At 34.1% G+C, this 20,431-nt stretch overlaps 1 protein-coding gene across 7 annotated transcripts in view; it reads right to left on the bottom strand.

Moving 5' to 3' along the window:
- Positions 1-20,431, bottom strand: part of SYNE1 (spectrin repeat containing nuclear envelope protein 1) — a 292,109-nt gene that overhangs the window by 179,075 nt on the left and 92,603 nt on the right. For all 7 annotated transcript variants that reach the window (XM_087969930.1, XM_087969959.1, XM_087969939.1 and 4 more), the window contains exons 30-41: positions 18,709-18,849; positions 17,349-17,509; positions 15,046-15,196; positions 11,310-11,537; positions 8,808-8,906; positions 8,238-8,425; positions 8,004-8,127; positions 6,180-6,346; positions 4,271-4,424; positions 3,310-3,938; positions 1,539-1,718; positions 897-1,047 (exon numbers count right to left, since the gene is read on the bottom strand). In XM_087969930.1, the coding sequence (XP_087826056.1) occupies positions 897-1,047; positions 1,539-1,718; positions 3,310-3,938; positions 4,271-4,424; positions 6,180-6,346; positions 8,004-8,127; positions 8,238-8,425; positions 8,808-8,906; positions 11,310-11,537; positions 15,046-15,196; positions 17,349-17,509; positions 18,709-18,849 (2,373 nt within the window). The remainder of the gene's footprint in view (positions 1-896; positions 1,048-1,538; positions 1,719-3,309; positions 3,939-4,270; positions 4,425-6,179; positions 6,347-8,003; positions 8,128-8,237; positions 8,426-8,807; positions 8,907-11,309; positions 11,538-15,045; positions 15,197-17,348; positions 17,510-18,708; positions 18,850-20,431) is intronic.

Here is a 20,431-nt window from a genome sequence, read left to right as displayed (position 1 = left end):
GCTCAATAATTATTGTTAATGTTGGTCTGTAGCTACTATTGTAACTCAATAGTACAATAGTACTATTCAACTATTCAATAGTTCAATAACAACTAAATATAGCATCATACAGAACTGGCTATAAGCTTGAAGCATTGTAGGATGTGAAAAGAGGAGGCACTATGACAGTGATGGCTATACCTTTTCCATGTTGCGTGCCAAAAGTGCAACCCATGATGCAGTGCATGTGCGAATCCCCCGCCCCCTGTGCATGGGCGCGTGACCCCCTGCATACGCACTGCACACCTCTGTGCATGCGCATGCAAATCCCCCACATGTCATATGCCTCTGTGCATGTGAATGCATCTCCCATGCGCATGTCTCCCCCCATGCATGCATGGCAATCAGCTGGTTGGCGGGGGGCACACGTGCATGTGGAGCTCTCCCAGGTGACCTCTCGCGTACCAGCAGAAGTGTCTCTATGTGCCACTTCTGGCACGCATGCCATAGGTTCGCCATCATGGCACTAAGAGAACCTGAATTCAAAGAAGCTAAAGAGGGCCTAAATAACCAGGGAACTTCCTTGCTGTGGGAGTTCTTTGCTGTGGTCTATACCAGGGAAGAAAACAGTCAAGTTGATTTTCATTCACCAATAGAAGTGGAGCATTATACTAAAGCGACCTTCCTGTGGATATATCTGACTTTGGAGGTAATATTCTTTTCTGTGAACATACCTCAATTTTGATTTGAGTACTTGAAATATGTCCTCTGCTGCTCATTTCATTTTAATTAAAAACTAACCACTCATTGCAAAGAAATAAAGATCCGTCCTCAAAAGTGAAGATTTAAGGAATTGATTAAGAAACTAATATACATTCCACAAACATTTTTTTAAGACAAAGATATTTCAAAACTACCTTTGATAAGGCCCTTCGCACATCTCCCTGGTCTTTTAGCATGGCTTTGGCCACTGTTACAGCACTGGCAACCTCCATTGCTTTAGAAACTGCACTTTTCAGATTGTGATACTGTCTTATAATATCAAGAAGGATGCAGCACTGCTCCTGCCTGAAAAGGAAAGAATCACTGTGACATTGACACCAGAGCATATTTTGATGGCTGACACTGGTTTGATAGATAACATTTCTTACTGGATTATGACTTCATTCCTCTAATTCTTTCATTAGTATGAGATATTTACTACAATCTATGTATGGCATTAGAAAACTGAAGTACACATAGCAGGAGTTAAAGTAATGCAATTATATTACAGTAAGCAATTAGCAAGTTATTTGATCTGAGTATTGCCTGCATTTCTACCTACTCCCAGCTGAAAAATAAAACTTTAGAAAAGGAAGGACTACTCTAAGCTTTTCCAGTATACTGTTCTCTTTGTCCTAGAAGTATATGCTCTCAAAATTATGTTCATGATTCCAAATATAAGCATTCTCAATGATTATACAACAAATCTATTATTACTGAAAGCTGATTAAGAGGCTAATAAAACCAAGAGTCAAACTTGACATAATGGCACATAAATAAGTAAATAACTAACTTACCTTTCTTGGATTAGTTTCTTTGTATCATCCCAAGTTGCTTCCAAACGATTAATTTCTTTGTCAATTGTTGGGACAAAATGATTATCTTTTAAAGCAATTTGCTTTGCTTTGCTCATTAGCCATTTCAATTCATGCTGGTGAGAATTCAGTTCATCATCCAGCTGGTTAAAAATCCTTAACCTGTAAAGTAAAACATTAACTATATTTTTAATTTGCTTCTGTGTCCATTATTACAAAATAAATATAGCACGCTCATCTGTTTCAGCATCTTTAAGGAAACTCTGGAGGAAACTGTGGTTATATTGATAGAATTTTTCTAGAAGCTTGACTGTTTTAGCATTTCTATCAATACAACTATCATTAAAAAAATCTATAATCGTATATCACACTTTCAAACTTTGTTTTGGAAAACTTAAAGAAATGTTTAATAATATATATGTAACAGTCTCTGCTTCAGTTGCATTATGTTCTTACACATAAACACTAACATCTGAAACACTATACTCAGATATCATAGTACTGTTTTATCAGGACCCATTAACATAGCACAAAAGAGTCAGATTTATTCTGATCTCTTCATCTGGTTACAAAAAGCAGCGGATGGAGGAAAATATTTTAATTAGATTAGCTGCATCAACCACAATATTCAGAGTTCAAAATCAATCTACATTAAGTAATGGTTGAGATAATTGGTTTGAGTTTATACATTGCACTTATAGCCAAAAATAAATAAGTTTAAAAAAGAGTATTTCCCCAGCATATCAATATTTCTTTTCATAATACAAGATTTGGGCATATAACAAATATGAGTTTAGACTTTTGGTATTATATTTATGTCTAGGGAGTATATAGAGTGATAAATCATCTACTAGGAAAGGTGTCAATGTTTCCAGTCCACAGTAATGTAATCACAGAGCTGTCTAAGCAAATATTGCAGTCAAACTATATAATGGATGTAAGGATTACATTAGAAGCCTTTAACTAAGGAAGAAGGTGCTGAAAAACCCCTTCTAAAAATCTTGCCAAACTGTAGGGACTTGCCAGGCAATTACTAGGTGTCAATACTGTCTTGAAGGAACAACAATATAGTGGATATTCACTCACCACAATACACGCCTACTAAAAAAGGAAATTGTAACATGCAAAACATTATGGTACAGTTATTTCTGTTTTGATTAACTGAATCAGGATTTATACCTTAAGAGCTAACAAGACACACAGAGTCACTCTGTGGGTAAGATGAGCAATCTTGAAATACAATATATAAACAAAACAAACAAATAAAAAGGCACTTTATATAACAAGCCATTACTGCTTCCCAGCCTGACCATATCAAGGATTATAGTTAGAACTATCTGCAACTCTTAGTTGTCTGTTCTTAGCTTAGTGTACAATACCAATCCAATAAATGAGGGGGGAAAATCTTTGTAGGAAAAAGTGGTCCAATCTATACTTCATTCCAGGATTATTATGTGTGCTATTATTTTTAGGCTTTATTGAAAATAGTAGCAAAATATATACACAATTTCTTTCAGCCCTTGGTCTGAAGATGCCTAGTCATTACAACTACTTAAATTTAGCATTGTTTACAGGATGAGAGAAGAGCATAAATACACAGCAAATATAGAAATCAGTCTGGGTGCAGCAGTTTGGGTCCAATATGGGTGAAACTACACAAAATGAAGTTTTGACTAAGAAACAGATGCTTGCTTACTGAAACGAGTTATTATAAATCCAATGCTGCTGGGAACCTGCTGTGATTTCTGTTTACCTTTGCTGAACTTCTTGGAGGTTTGGTTCTTTCAGTCCTTCCTTGTCAGCCCTTTCTTCAAGATCTTCAATTCGTTTTAAGAGATGTTCCTTTCGCTCTAGGATGGATGAACACAGTGCATTAAGGGCCTCTGCTTCACTTTGCTTAGATCCAAGCAAAGACTGAATGGATTCCAGTTCTATACAGACGTTATCAGCCATGTTACTGCTGGAACTCCTCTGCTGAGAGCTTCCTTGTTTTAGATGGTAGTGGGCTTTAGTAAGGGATACATCTAAACTGGCTGCTGTAGATTCAAGTTTGTTGATATCTTGAATGACCTCACTTAGCTTCTTCTTCAGCATTTCGGATTTTGACTTGTCTATGTTTTTCATTGTTTCTACCTTTTGTCTCAACTGGTGAAGTACATGTGATGCAGAGATATGAAGCTCTAAAAAGGCCTTGAGATGGGGGAGAACATCTTGACGGCAGTTGATTACTTTATCAGCCTCTTGGTACAACTGGAGACAGTCCTCAACCTTATTTTGGAAAACACTGTGATCTTCTGGTTGAGTGAAAGAACACAACTTTTCAACATGGCTCTTCAGACTCTGTAGCTCTTTGTCTTTTCCTTCCACTTCTAATTTATGCTCCTATAAGAACAAGAGAAAGGTTTTTTTAAAAAAATGTGTAAGCCTTTGCTTAGGGACATAAGATGTATATCTCTTGCTATTGCAATAGCAGTTTGGAAATTGTCAAGTTGCAAAGGTCACCCTGCACTTTGGTTGCGAGCAGGAGACAGAATGCAAAGAAGAAAAAAGACTTCTCTTTATACTGCCATTGCAATTTCTGAGAAATAACCGGACAGATGGAAATGGTTCTTTGGGATGTAGGTATTTATGAGGAAGAACTTGTGTTCTACTAAAGATGTCCCAGAACTTCTATGGTGAAATGCTCTTATTTGGTTCATTATGAATTATTTTACCTTATTTTGACATATAGCAGACTGTTGATCAGTTATATCAATCTCTGATGTCAGCTGTAGTTTACAAAGAAATTGCTTGATCCATTCAGAAAAACTGAGGAGAAGCTCATCATACTGTCTGTGTTCATCAAGCACAGATTGCAGGAAAATTATCCTAGAAGATACCAGGGTTAGTAAGTATATAGCATTTACTCTTTCACCAGAACTTTCAATAGTTTTTGCTTTTAAAACCTCAGTACTAGAAAAGGGTGACATTTGTCAGAATACTAGGTTTGCCTTTATGCCTGAGGATATGTGCAACAATACAACAAACAGTAACAACGAACAACAAAACAATACAATAAAAAGGCCATATGATGTGATACAGCAATCTATCCTGGGAATTGAGGAGCCATACAACTCAGATGAGATTATGCTTAAAAAAAATGGCACAATCACATATACATTATCTCTATTCAAATTATTAATCAATCTCAGGAAGTGTTTTCTGCATATCATTCCATATTTCTACAGATCCCCAGATGTACTGAAAGGGCCCTGTTTAAAGTACACCAAAGTTCTGAAACAGAAAATTGACCAATTAAAAAATGATGCAAATCACTCATTGTGCAACTTGATTTTTAAACAGCCTTCCAAGCTTTCTTCTTTTTTCAACCGGTTAGCTTAATAATGGGATTATTTAATTCATTAATTTAAATAATTTATATGGCCAAAGATTTTATACATGATGCTGGGCAGCTAATAGTCCACCAAAAAAAGTACTAAAAAACCTAATCAGAAAATACAAAACAAAATGAAAGCAAGCATAATACAATAGCCAAAGCATCATAATGCACAGGATATATTTTCACTGGCTAGGTTCTGTAGTTGCTTTTATAATGCATTTAGTCTGAGAATTCTAACTATAAATTGAATTTAAATGAAAATAAATAACATTTGAATAAATAGACATTTCCAGAGAAGCAGCTACTATATATTGTGGTGGTGCAGGAAAACTAAAAACACATGAAACACACAATCTTTTGGATCTTGAATGACTAATGTCATGTCATAAGAATTAAGTTCTAATTAACAAGATGCAATAAAAAAAATTATGTCAATGTGTGTGTGACAATGTGTGTGGATATATGTTTATACACATTTCACATGATTATAAATAGGGAAATAAGAAACACACAAAAATCCAAAAGGTCATTAATTCAACCTTCAATGTATATAAAATTCTTACAATGAACAACTGTAATGACAGTGGTGAGGTCCTGGCAGAGTCATTTGTGCACACACGCACACAAACACACACACACACGTCCCCTCTCCAAGTTATCTCACTTTATACTAGAGCATAAGATTAAACCATAGAGCAGGAAAAGAAAGAAAAGCACAGTAGACAACAGACACAGTAAACTAATAATCAATATTACTTTCATTATTCATTTCTCCAGAGAACATCCAGGCAGTAACAAAACATCTGGAACTATATCCCAACTTGGAAATCTGAATGTGGGGATAATTCTAGTTAGGTTTACACATAATGCCAGGCCATAACAAGACTTGGACTGAGCATAACATTAGAACTAATCGTTATATTGCTTGGAAAAACATCAAATCTATAAAGCAAACTAGAGAAATAGACCCTTGGCTGTGGTTGCAGAACACAGACTCTATGGCCTCTATGCCTCAAAAGAAAAAATGGTTGAAGCTTCTTCCAAAATAAAAGAAGGAAAATTGCAGTGACTCCACATCTGGAAGGATTTATTGGTTTCCTTTATTTTCTATAAACCTTCTCTAATGTTCAGATTATGTAGGCCCATTTCTATGGACATGTAATGAAACTTGTGGATTTGTATTCTATTAGGTCGGTCATAATGTCTGGATCATTATGCACTACCACTACTACATAAATACAAACCTCCTGTTAATGGTCTGAGGTAGAATTTTCCATCTTTCATCAACTTTTTCTAATTCTTTTTTAACTGGTCTGAGACTTTCACTGCAACTTGCTTTAAATAGTGTCTCATTCAACTGGAAGAGGCTGGTATAATGCGAATCATAAGATGCAATATCCTTTTTCAAATCCTGAGAAACATAAAAAATATGCATTAGATAAATAGCTTATATAGCACAGACATTAAGAAATAAGTATAAAATAACAATAACAAAAGTCTAAAACAAGTATAAATATATGCAAGAGTCTTAGCGCCTGGTTTCAGGGAAGGTGCTTTGTAATTTTCAATCTAGTTGCTTGAAATTCTACAGAAGCTTGCCCAGAATTTGATTCCGAAAACCAATATTGAAAACACACAAAGGAAGTAAAACACAGTCCAATATGAGTTTCAAATGTATTATGTAATTTTATTAGATTGACACATCAATAAAAGATTCTACTATTTATTCCCTAATGGTGACCAACAGAAATTGGGCAATTTTTCTTAGATAAGAATACTTACAGAAATCTTTAGGAGGACTCAAGATGGTACCCTGACTGCCGGCTAGGAAAATAGGCATTTGTGTCATTTTGAAAGCTGTGTAGCTTATTATACATTTGAAAACTATAACCAAGCTATCAAAAACATGGAAGCTAAATCTCTTAATTTAGGGTTCAGACTTAGGAACACTAGAACTGATCTTCCTCATTTCTCATACACATTTTGCATTAAAATTTCTTCTTCAGTTAAACGGAGACTTTCTTCAGAAGCAGTTGTCTTTCTTTGATGTTTTTCATTATTTCTGAGGTTATAATATTTAGAAATGTTTGAGAACTTTACTGATTTTTACTTGCATTGCAAAAAAAAACTGAGGACTAGAATTGAGAGTTTAAAACATTTAAATGGAAATAAGTGATTTTTCTTTTTGGAAGAGCGAATAGAAAGAGCCTCTTCTGCAAGAAAGGTGTCTTGTTTACATACCAATTGTAAAACAAAACCTTGAAGGCCAATGACCAGAGCACAAGATGACTACATTAAAGGAAACATTGTTTTATGAGCTCCTGAAGTGCTTGAGCATTTAAACTCTTTACTAGAATGAGAACTTTCTATGAAGAACAAATTCCTCTGGAGACAACTGAGATGGATTCACTTAATTTACAAAGGCAACTGAATGATGGTTTAAAGACTGAAAAAGACATCATGAATTACCTTTTCAAATTGAAATATAAGAAATTATTGAATTTACTTCACAGAAACTACAAGGCTAACAATAAATTCACAAAGTTTTGTTTTTATGTCTCATTCAATGAAAGGAGGCCGAGTGGTGCAGTGGTGGAGCTATAGAGGTGGAGCTTTCACCTCGCACTTAAGAGGCTGTGTGTTCAATGCTAGGTAGCGGCAGATATTTCTCTCTGGGCACAATGAGTAAATATCAGCTATGAATTCTGCATTGGCGACAGGAAGGGCATCTGGCCAGTAATCACTCAGCTCCAGTCAATTGCCTGACTCCACCCCTATGCAAGGGATTACTGGGTCATTAAAAGACCCCCTCACAAAAAAAAAATCAATGAAAGGAGGGTATAGCTTTATGGTATTAGACTTGCAGTGCATAAATTATTAAGTTATTAACCAAATGCAATACATTGACTTATTTTCAAGGAATGAGTTATTCAATTATGTTCTGGTTTGTTTAATTTCAAATACTCAGTAGAGAGTTATTACCATTGCCAGAGTTCCATGTAATTTTATAAAAATGAAGCCACTATAAAATTAGGGAAACATTTGAGTTGCCAACCCAGAAATCTTACTTGAAGTAATTGTAGTTCATTTTCTAGTTTAACTTTGTCAGCAGAAACATGCTGTTCTGTAGGTCTGACTGCAGTTTCACACTTCTCTAACCAAGTCAAAAAGGTAGACATTTCCTTCTCCAATCTAGTGGAATATTGTAATAAATAAATAATTCCGTTAATCCAGTGCTACTAAAATATTTTTTAAATCTGCAAAAACTTTTGTAGCTGAAGAGAACATAGGGTACTTTTTACCTCTGACATTGTACTAGATGAGTCTCTAAAGTGTCATGCCTCTCTTTCACTTGTTTCATAATATTTTCATGTTTTTGCTGAAGCATGACAATATCTTGATTTGCTTTTTCTTTGTTTGTAAGTTTGCGACAGCAAGATGATAAAGAAGTCAGTGCTTGGCTTATTTTTTCCAGATCTTGTGAGAGGTCCTGTGTAATACAAAGCACAATATTGCAATGTACTAATAAAAAGTTACAATTAAATTTCAAGTGGTTTAATACAAGCAATTTTAGAAAGTATACATATGCTTAGCTGTAGTACATTATTTCCCAATTTTGAATACCATTTTTCTTAATTTAAAAATTGTCTATGTTTCATATTGTGCATATAAAAGACAGGCTTAAAACAACTATCCAAGTGGAGCTTTTAACTTGTGCCACAACAAACTAGTTGTTGACTACATAAATTTCATATTTCTTCATTTGCTAAATTCTGACTATAACCCTTGCCAGAACAGTAGATGCCTTTTATTTATTGATCCTGTCAAACAAGTGATAAAAGTTGATAACAAAAAGTTCTAAGTTTTACTACCGTAATGTCTTGGAGAGCCTTATAAGTTTCTGCTAATGAACAGGACGAAATATCAAACTCCATCAGTTTGGCTTCAGAACCGCTTAAGTCTTCTTGAATCTGAATGAATAAAACAAAAGAAGAAGAGGAAAAGGAAGAAGAGGAAGGAAGAGGAGGTTACATTGCCATTTTCTATCATTTTAAATAATTAAACTGGGATTCTTCAGAGTATATCTTATGAGTTGCAATAGTTCATAAAGTCAATATGGTCTGAGAGAGTAATATTGCTGATATTTCTGTAATAACAGTTAATGCAATTAAACTATTTTTTGTTTAGGAGTATTTGTTACTTATATTAATCCTAATTCTGAGATCTTAAGAATGATGGATGTTTTTAAAATAATATTCTTCCATACCACTAGGATTACTGTACTTGTTAAAAATATCAATAACAATATTTTATGGTAATGATGAGAGTCAATATAGTGGAATGGTTAAGGCATCAGTCTAGAAACTGTGAGTTCTAGTCTTGCCTTAAGCACAAAGCCATCTTGGACTAGTCATTTTCTCTTACACTAGGAAGGAAACAATGGCAAACCACTTCTCAAGAACCTTGCCAAGAAAACTTCACTAGGAACTGCACCAGGCTGCATCCAGGAATTGAATACTTGGCTAAGTGACACGACTGTGCATAAAAACATAGGAAGTGGGGTACAGAAAAATAGCAGCACTTATCTGGATGGGATAAGTCAAAATTTGAAATATTTGGCTATAGCAGGAGACATTTTTTTCGCCAAAGGACCGGAGAGTGGTACAATAATGAGTTTCTGCAGGAAATAGTGAAGCATGGTGGAGATTCCTTTCTAGTCTGAGGCTGCATTTCTGCAAAGGTAGGATAAATATATCCTTAATGCTGAGAAATACAGGCAGATATTTATCCATCAGGGAGGTGTATGATCGACTCCAAATTTATTCTGCTGCAGGATAACAGTCCCAAACAGGATACCATTAAGAACTATCTTCAGTGTAAAGAACAGGAAATGATAATTTGGCCCCCACAGAGCCCTGATCTCAACATCATTGAATCTATTTGGGATTACATGAAGACACAAAAAGAATTTGAGGCAGTCTACACTTGTAGGCTATGGTTAGTTTGTTTGGAACAATCTTGAAGAAATCTTGCCAAGTTCCTTCAAAAACTATGTGCAAGTGTACCTAGAAGAATTGATGCTGTTTTGAAGGCAAAGAATGATCACAATAAATATTGATTTGATTTGGATTTATTTTTTGTTCATCCCCTTTCCATTTTGTTAATTGATAAAAATAGACTCTTAACACTTCTATTTCTGAAAGTATTCCTAATATACAGCATTTTTGCACAGTACTGTGTGTGTATGTGTGTATGTTTGTGTGTGTGTGTGTGTGTGTATATAAAAATATATGCTAACTTGGTAGGAAAATGTGGGAGAATTTAGCCTCAGGCAAGTTTGCTTAAAACAGAAGTTTATAGTAACAATATTCTTGACTAGAAGGATTATTTTTGACTAGAAGGATGACCGCAATAAATATTTGATTGACTGACATCATGATAAATCACAATTTTTTCTGACAGAATAAATCACAGGAAGCCTCAGAACAGCATATTTTCTCTCCCACTTCTCACACATCATCCTCCACACAGGCTCCTTAAATGAATCTAACTATGGTTTGACGAAATCCAATTTCAAATAATTATTAATTTGACTTTTTTTTTCAAGCAATCCATGCTTTAAAAACAACTTGATTTGGATATAACTCTAGATCATGGTTAATAAAAATACAAAGTGAAAATCTTTCATAATACAGAGAGGTCTATTTATTATTTGGTTGTCTCCAACCAATCTATTTTACCATATGTTAGATTTAATTTTAGCATTTTAGCATTTCACTCATGAAGGATTTTGAAGCAACTATTTTTGAAGCAAATACTTCAATCAATGTATCTCAACTTTTGCATGTTTTAAGATGTGTGGATCTCAATTTCCAGAATTCTCCATTATATTTAAAACAGTATTTAAATACAGGTAGCCCTCGACTTATGAGTACAATTGAGTCCAAAATTTATGTTGGTAAATGAGACATTTGTTAAGTGAATTTTGCCCCATTTTACAACCTTTCTTGCCAGAATTGTTAAGTGAACCATTGCAGTTGTTCAATTAGTAACAAGGTTGTTAAATGAATCTGGCTTCCCTATTGACTTTGGTTGTCAGAAAGGTTGCAAAAGGGGATTACATGAACTCTGGGACACTGCAACTACCATAAATAGGAACCAGTTGCCAAGCATCTGAATTTTGATCATGTGACTATGAAGGTGCTGCAACGGTCATACGCCACTTTTTTCAGTGCTGTTGTAACTTTGAACGGTCGCTAAATGAATTGTTTTAAGTCAAGGACTACCTGTAGACCCTTTGTGTCTTAATGTGGCTTAGCACTCAACTATCACTGTATTTTTTGAATGGCCTAGAAAAAATCGATGTGTTCTACCTTTCTAAAGTTTTCCTCAAATCTTTGCTGCACCGATGCCCTTCCTGCGATGGTTCCTTCCAAATTTTCTGTATGGTCTCTGAATTCTTCCCAGTATCTCCTAATTTGTGTCATCTTGGCTTTAATGTGTGCTGATTCTCCAGAAGTAAGATAAGGGGAGAAAAGTTGAGCATCCTCTTCTAGCTTTGGGATTTCGTTGTCCTTATCAGCTATTTCATTCTTAACAGCCTAAAATGTAAATAAGTGTACATAAAGAAGCCACATCATGGATTGTTTCATACATTACATGGAAATCACTTTTGCTTCAAGCAAAAAAAAGGGCACTATTGATACATACAACGATCACCTGTATCTATCATGGTATACTTAATTAATTCATGCATTTATTACAGTATCAAGTTTAACTATGTTACTGATAAAACATACAGTAATTATTGAACTTAACTACTTTTCTTACAACCATGTGTTCATTCTTTTCCATATATAACACAATTTTCATTTCTTAAATGCTTCTATAGTAATCAGTATATCATATAGCAATGTCACGAATTTTTGTGTGAAGTACTTTGCAATTGATTCCAATTCTAATAGACTATTAGTACTTATCAATTATATCTCCATGTAGTTTAGGAGAAACACTGGTTATTAATATTCTTGTAATCATCATTCTTGTACATTCTTGTAATCAAATATCTTATTAGTTCTATCTAATTCAGTATAGCTGGTATAAATGTACTCCATAATTTTTTAAAAATTTGGGACAATTAACTGTAGGTGCTTTGTTCAACAGAATTTTTTGGCTTTGCTCTAACTGTAGTAAGTATTGGCTAACCTGTTAGTTTATGAGAACATCCAGATTAACATGAATTAGCTATCTGGCTTTTTAAGTCGAATGTGCAGGAAATGAAAAGTAAAATACACAATTCAATTAATAGTTTCTATTCTTTTGCCAATAATTAATCCACGCTGATCACAGCAATATGCATTCTGCTGGAAAACAACACCTTTTCCACTGAATTCACTGTAACATAGAAAACAGGCCTAGGCTAATTTAGATTCTTGATCCACCTCTCTTTATACTGCTACAAGTAAGTGTGCAAAATGTGAACTCACAGACTGCATGTGACCCAACACTATTCTTTTTCAGTTGTTTGGAGGCTAGGAAAGAATTTAAGGTTGTTGGTGACATAAACACTCCTTTTACTCCTTTAAATTCTTGATCTCCTTCCACAAAGTCAAACCCATTTTAGATCCTATCCCTGACTACTTTTGAATTATAGCCATCAACATTCTGATAAAAGCTTGCTGCCACTTTGGACAGAAGACGGTCAACTAATTGGCTGAATTTCAGATAAGAGACAGAACCAACTTTATCAAGTGAATTGGGAATTACTAAAGTCAGAAAAAGTGTTCTCTTCCCTCAAAATGAAATAAACTACAGTGTTAGCCTTTGCCAATGATACTGTAGGTTTTGTGACATTGAACAGAGATATTTAACAAAACTTACATTGTATTCCTCAATGGCTATGGATCTTTGAAGAAAGCCATGATGATAAAATTATATAGTTAATATAAAACAAAATGCAAGTGATTATGTTTAATTGACTGCCCTAAAATATGATTTTTAGAATTACTCTAAACAGCAAAGATACTTTGAGCGAAAGCATTCTTAACTGAAAAAATACAGTATATAAGATATTATGTCTTGACTTTAGCTACAAATGGAACAGAGTTTCTGTTCTCAGGAAAAGCTTCATCTCAGGTTGTTTCAGTTCCTGAAGACTGGATTACTCTTACAAATGGTAGGATTTATCATGTTGGGACTGCAGAAGAAAGAGGAGAGTTCACAGAGAGAGTTCCCCTTATGATAGAACCTTTATTTTTAAGATCACGCTCTACTGTAATGTAATGTAAATTACATTGTTTATAATATATTCACATACAACTTCATGCATCTCTTTCATTTGAATTGTATTTATTTACTTATTTTTCAGGAAAGATCATATAGTTGTAAATATATGGAGACAATTGGTATTCTTCCCTTTAAATAATTGGATACTTTCTCCCACTTTATTATAGGCTAAAGCAAAAGTGTACCCTTTTTGATGTATTTTAAAGAGGAAAAGCTATTTCAAACTGTAGCTTTATAGATTAGTACAATGGAATTTATTCATGTGTATCATTTATCTTTAAAAACTTAAGGATTTATAAAAAGCTACTTTTATTCTCAATACGAGGTAAAGAACAAGGAGAGAACTATCAGAAAAGATCACATTAACATGAGACAGTTCTGTGAGAATTATTTACTTTAACTTAAATCCATCAGTAGCCATATTTTATATTTCCACATTAAAAAATTATGGATAAATAATGATACTGTAATTATTTATGTCCCCACCCTCCTAAAAGAAATGTTATTCTACCAACACTCCTAAATGCCAACTGCCTCTCTCCTTTCCTTTTGTTGATCACAGTGCTAGAACATTTTTCACTCAAAATTGTGGCTGACGCTAATGTAAGAAGGCCTTGATGAGGCCAGATAAAAGTGTTTCTTTGGTTATTATTATGTAAATCACCATTTTATCTTGTATATGTACCCGTCAGTTAAAGATTGTGCTATGTAGTGACTTCTCAAAATTGTAAGGGAGATGAAAAAGTAATTTTATGAGCAGCCCTCATACTTACAACCATATTCCCATAGTCATGTGCTTATCATTTGTAAGCTAAGCATCTCAGCTAGCTTCTGACAAGCAAAGTCACTGGAGAAACCAGCGTAAAATCACAAGACACAGTGACATGTTGTCTCACTTAATGACAATAGCAGCACTGGGGTTGTTAGTTGGCTTGGCAGTAGAATTGCAAGTTTTAATTATAGCCATTAATTGAGGACTACCTTATCTTTACTGCAAAGGCAATCGTCTTATTATATATATTACATAAAGCATTCAATATTAATACTGTATCACATACTGTGATAAATGATACCATGTTGAATTTCAGATAATTAAGCCAAATAAGCAAACCTTCCATCTGTACTTTGAGGGGCATAAGATAGATAAGTCTAACATACAACACTATACACCACCACAGGTGTTGTCTTCCATTGCTATATGTCAGCGTCCATTCTCATCACTACAATCAATTTAAAAAATAATAACTTCTAGGTCTCTTTCTCATCTGGACTAACAGTATTTTTATTTTAAGAAGTTTTTAGCAGTTTGACAGGAAAGTTATAAAGAAATTCTAGGAACAGAATCTAGTATATAATATAAAGAACTGAGAGTATGTAAAAAAAAAAAAAAAGGTTTAGCTACCAATACTGAATCCAGGCATTTCTTTATTATTTCAGCATTACTTGAGAAAATACACAAAATTATACATATTTTATCTAACATATTAGAATAAAATACTGTAACTGCAATACAGATTACAATAGAAATCATTCTACATTCTGTGAAAATGTACCCAGGATGATATTTCGCACGTAAAGAACATTGCCCAAAAAACGATCCACTGAACTTTTCACATATACCAAAAAATTTTCATTTAATTTAAAATTTTAAAACTTTAAAACTTTGTATTTTATTTTAAACTCCTGCAAAACCTTTTGCCTTAGTATTTTTATGTCAAAGCATGTCTGTAGCTGTTAAAAGCCTACTCCTCTGCTGTGCAGATTTCTAATGGGGGGGGGGAGATAAAACAATATTTAATGTTACATAAAATGCGAACCAATCACCTTAATTTGGTTGATTTGCACATCCAGAGAAGATGATGGTATTTCCAAGGCATCCAGCATTTTTTCTTTTTCATTGATCCAGAGGGACAATGCTTCAAATTTTTTCACAAACTGATCCCACTTGTTTTTCACCATTTCCATGGTTTTAATACTAAAATCAACCATATTTAGTGGAAAAAAATTAACACTCTATTACTGTGTAACTAAGCCCATTCTCTTACATGTCCAATTTAGGGAAATGCTTACATAATGGCATGCCATTTAAAAAAACCAAATCACAAAATGCCTGTTTCTAAATTTAAAATTCTAGTATCCAAGGAATCTGGTTTTAATCACCTTTAGAGTGTAGGAAGTGATATTATTTTCCATTTTCTGAAAACAACAAAACTGGTGTGGGAAGTAGCAAATCACCTTCTGAGATATTATTTTCAAAGGTGTATTTTTAGACCAGCATTTTAACCACCTAGCAGCTACCACATGGGTGGTTTTTAAATAGCTTATTTTCAATTAAAGATTGTGACCATTTTAAATGTGTAATAAAAGTGCAAAGTTGTGAGCTGAAGTGAATTGAAGTTTTGATACTGATCTACATGTCACAGTTATCATGAAGCCAGGACAAAACAGAGAAACACCACTGAAGATTCTGAATATGTTCATATAATTCTACATGGAATATTCTGTATGATTGATGATAACAGTTTCTATCACCCCAGACAAAGAAGATTGTTGCCTGCATTGAAGTTGGGCACTTTCAAAATCCCCTTTGCAAGTCTACACAGTATGCAAATGCATTAGAAACCATAGAATTATACAACTGAACCATACATTTGTGCAAACTCATATCCAGAATATTTAACCAGCCAGGCAGATATGCATGCATATTTTGTTAAAATAACAACTATCTAGTTTCAGCTAGCTTTATTATGTTTAACTAAGTATCTGTCCTAAACTTGTAGTAAAAAGGGTCAAGACTAATCCAGTTACTTAGGTATTTCAGAAGGGGGAAAAAATAAGGTCATACAATGCAGTTCAGAGGCAGTAGAAGCAATGTCTTTCTTTGCTCATTTGTAATAAAGGAGAAATAACTTCTAAATAATTTACAAAACAAGAGTAGGGTACATGGAAAACAATTATTCTTTTTAGAATAATTTAGAGAGGACAGAGCAAATGGATAGGATGAAGAAATCTACAAGGAAAAAAAATCATATTAAACTACTAAGCAGGGGAATGATTATGTTAAAATGTAACCCCTCTCTAACACATTAACAACCTTAAATGTGGTAAACTCAATTGTTTATGTGCCTTAAGAAAAAGGAATATACAAGAATAATAAAAATGAATGCTGGGGTTTGGGGTTTTTTTTTTTTTTTTTGCAAACAATTCACTGGCAAATGCTGAGAGTTTTTGTGGTCTAGAATATGTAATGTTAGAAAAAGTTTTCAAAATACCATAATTTAATTCCTAGCTCAGGAATCAAGCAATTTTGAACCAATGATTAAATCAGCCTGATGAACTTATTTGTAAAATGGGAATAAAGTCTCCTAAAGGTCAAAGATGAAACGAAGTATAAAGCATTAAATTCACTCTGTGATAAAAGTTGCTATATTTTTCCTTTTATGTAGCTCTCTCAGTGTAATGCTTTCTAATCTCCAAATACTAACAGCCAGATCCTGGTGAATAAATACAAAGGGATACAAATAAGATAGATAGGCATTTTATCTATCAGTTGTAATAGCATGAGAAAAAGGAATAGGGCACAATTCAGGGAAAGAAAGGCACATTTTATGTTCTCATGCACTCAGCTGAACTGTCAAGAAAAATATTTTAAAAAGCAGACTGATAGTAGATTTTTCTAAATGCCCTGAGGCACTTTAGGAAAATACATTATTTATCTATGCTATTGTCTATCAAATAATTTTCTGTTTTTATTCCTGTACTGAATATTGAAGTGCATTATTATGACTTTAGTTTTGTAGTCAATTCAGATTATTTCTCTCATTAAGAAAAATCAGCCTAAATGCATAAAATTTGATTCACAATGGCTCCTTCACACAATTATAAGGACACTTAAAGGACCAAAGGTATTTTTTTTCCAATTAGGGGAAGTTGATGCTTTCTTTCTTTCTTTTTTTCTCAGATCTTCCACCATACTTGGTATTAAAACAGTTGTTTCTGATAGATAAGTTATTACTGTATAACAGAGTTTTACAACGTCTTTAAGACTCAACACTGCACTAATATAAGGCAAAAAAGATACATTCCTTGTGTCAGGAAACAAATATTATGACTATTTAAGGACATACTCTTCTTCAAGTGTAGCTTCTACTTTTTTAACTTGTTCCTGAATTGATTTTGCTTGCTGCTGAAGGTTCTCCTTGCTCCTCTGACCAAGTTGTATGGCTAAAGACTTCCTGACCAGATTCTCTGCTTCCATGGCCATGGCTACTGTCTGCTTGGAAAGTTCCTGTGAAAAGGAGGAGGTGCAAGTTAAAGATCATTCTCAGTAACATTTTGCCAACAAGTGGTAGTTGTTATTATCATCATCCATGATCACACAATCACCCAGATGTTTAGACTGGGATTGGCATTTATATCCATCTATCAAGTTCTTCCCAAAGAACAGGGAGAGGCAGAAATTATTGTTTGATGGTATTACATGTAGCATTGCTGGATGTAAGCTCTTCCAGTAAAGCTGCCTTTTGCAATTGACTGATGGTGCTTTTGTCAATGTCAGTGGAATTCAAGTGGTTCTCCAGATGTTTATTATGGATTATTATGACCCTTGGTGGTACAGTGGTTAGAATGCAGTACTGCAGGCTACTTCTGCTGACTGCTGGCTGGCAGTTCGATTCTTACCAACTCAAGGTTGACTCAGCTTTCCAGAGGTCGGTAAAATGAGGACTCAGATTGTTAGGGGCAATATGCTGACACTGTAAATTGCTTATAGAGGGCTGAAAAGCACTGTGAAATGGTATATAAGTCTAAGTGCTATTGCTATTGTTGTTGTTATTGTTGCTATTATTATTATTATTTGCTCCATATTCTTGTAAACATGAAATACCAAAATAAGTTTTTAAAAATTACCAGTTCAAGAATATCTGATGTAAAAGGGGAAATTCCTCACTATATGCAACTTAAAGACACTTTTGCTAAATACAGAATTTCCTTTTGTTTCAGTTTTCTTAGGATTGAAACCATTCCCAGAATGATTGTAACACTTCTTTACCAGTGTTTTATATTTGTATTGCTATTAGAATATGGTTAACTTGCACAGCATAAAGAAAAGGATCATCTTTTCATTTTCGGGAAAAACAAAGTACATATCTTTTCAACCTGGGAATCCATTGTTACTCTGTTCTGTTTGGCCCAGATTGAGCCTTTATTAGTTTATTTATGGCATTTATAAGGTTTTGCAACTCAACATCATTCTGGATGACTTACAGAACAATAGATGCAAAACATAAAGGGAAAGAATGCATAGCTTTAAAAACCAATTATCTTAATATTGTTTAGATAAATATTTATTTTAAAGTCTTACCTGCTTTATCATCATTCAAGACAAGTAGTCACTAATAAAATACACATTTTTTTTAAACAAAAAGAAATACATAAGAACCTAATATAATACCAGACAGAACAGTAAAAGTCCTCCAGGATACATACTTTTGTCTTTTCTAATTCTGATGACAAACTCTCCAAGCTGCTAAAACTTAAGATGCGTTCAAGGGCAGAGCTCGCATTACTCAAATACTTGACAATTGTTTCTTTGTCTCTTTCAAACTGTTCCCATGTGTTTATTGTGAGCTACAAAAAAAGGAAAAAGGCAAAGTGACTGAAGGACAGAAAATTAAAGTTAATTATTAACATGCACAAATAATGACTTTTTCTGGCTCGTAAGATTAAGCTGCATTAAACATATTTACTAGAATTTTCATTACCCTGTTCAAAATCTAAAGTATTAAATACAAATGAAATTTCCTGCTAGATCCGAGACTTGTACATTCTATTAGCAAAGATCAATAGGAAGTTCAAATGTAGGACATAACATCAAAGAATGTTCTGTACTGCAATAACAATCCTATGTGAATTCAATGATAAATTTTTGTAATTATTTAGGTAATAAGTCTGTTTGCCATTCCATTCATCCAATATAATTTTTCCCAGTAGCTTTTCCGTCTGCTAGTAGTCCTGATATTTCCCAGTTGTTTCCCCACTATGTACTATCAAAATATGACTCCAAAAGCTTTTGTCAAATTAGCCAAGTTTGCTTGATGTTATACCTTAGCTAGGTTTTATATGCAAATACTATATACTACTTACAGTTCCAACAACCATTGTAAAATAGCTCCTAAAATTTAATTATTAAACTCTATTCAAAAACTGTCTGATAATTGGATTAATACTAATGTTTTATATTATTCCCAAGCTTAAAGAATAAAATAACTGTGGAAGAGCCATGTGAGAATGGCCTATAGTGTGGTTCTCCTCTTTTAAACATCTGTCTTTCCTTATTTGAATAGTTCAAAGGTACATTTTGTTCAACATTCTTTCTCACAATAAGTTAATGACGTCCTATGAGAATTTCACTTATTTTTGCATGCAAAAATAGGATCGAACTTTTAGAATAATTATGTTGTTTTAAGTAGGTTAATTCCCTGTTTAACTGTTTATGTTATCTTGTTAATTGGTTTTGGCATTCGGCTTTGTTCGGGTATTTTCCCACGTCATTGTAGTTGTTCTTTTAAAGTTGTAGCAACGTTTCAGCAGAATCTCATCTGCCATCATCAGGCTTCTGTATAGTGTTCGTCTGTGAGTCAGACTTTTACAGTGGTTTCAGATTTAAATTTGGGGCAGCCTATTGCTGTGCCAGAATGGTTTTTTCTTCATCCTGATTGGTTGGGAGACTTGGTCTGTGTTTACTGGTCTCGGAGTTTGCTGTGTTCTGCTTGATTGGTGTCTCTAATATCTTCTGTCTGTTTTTTGGCTCTTTTTGTATCTTGATTGGCTGGCAGCATTGTGTTACTTTATTGGAGGCCTTTAGTGCAGCTTGGCTTCGGGTAAATGGACGGCTATCATTAGTTAGGAAGCTGGGTTTCATCTGGGTGCCTGGTTGGGGTGTGTTTGAGCTGGAGGTATCAGGGGGGATCTGTTTGTGCCCAGGTGTTTGCCTGGCTTGTGGTGTGGAGATTTTTTTGTTTGTGAGTGCAGGCTTCCAAATGGCTGTCAATCATTTGTGGGGGAATTATTTATTTCCCACTTTAGCCTACAGCTATAACCTGGTAGCATCCAATTAGAGTCCCAACCATGTATCCTAATTTGTTCTCACCCTCTGACAAGATTGGCCAGAATCTTGCATTTAAAACCTGAGCTAAGCCCGAAAACAGCT

The sequence above is a fragment of the Notechis scutatus genome, chromosome 1 (assembly GCF_049901735.1).
Source record: "Notechis scutatus isolate UNSWTSFEM ecotype Mainland chromosome 1, rNotScu1.2, whole genome shotgun sequence".
In the NCBI taxonomy this organism is placed as follows: Eukaryota; Metazoa; Chordata; class Lepidosauria; order Squamata; family Elapidae; genus Notechis; species Notechis scutatus.
Note: the sequence above shows the minus strand (reverse complement) of the source record. Positions and strands in the feature narration are given on the sequence as shown.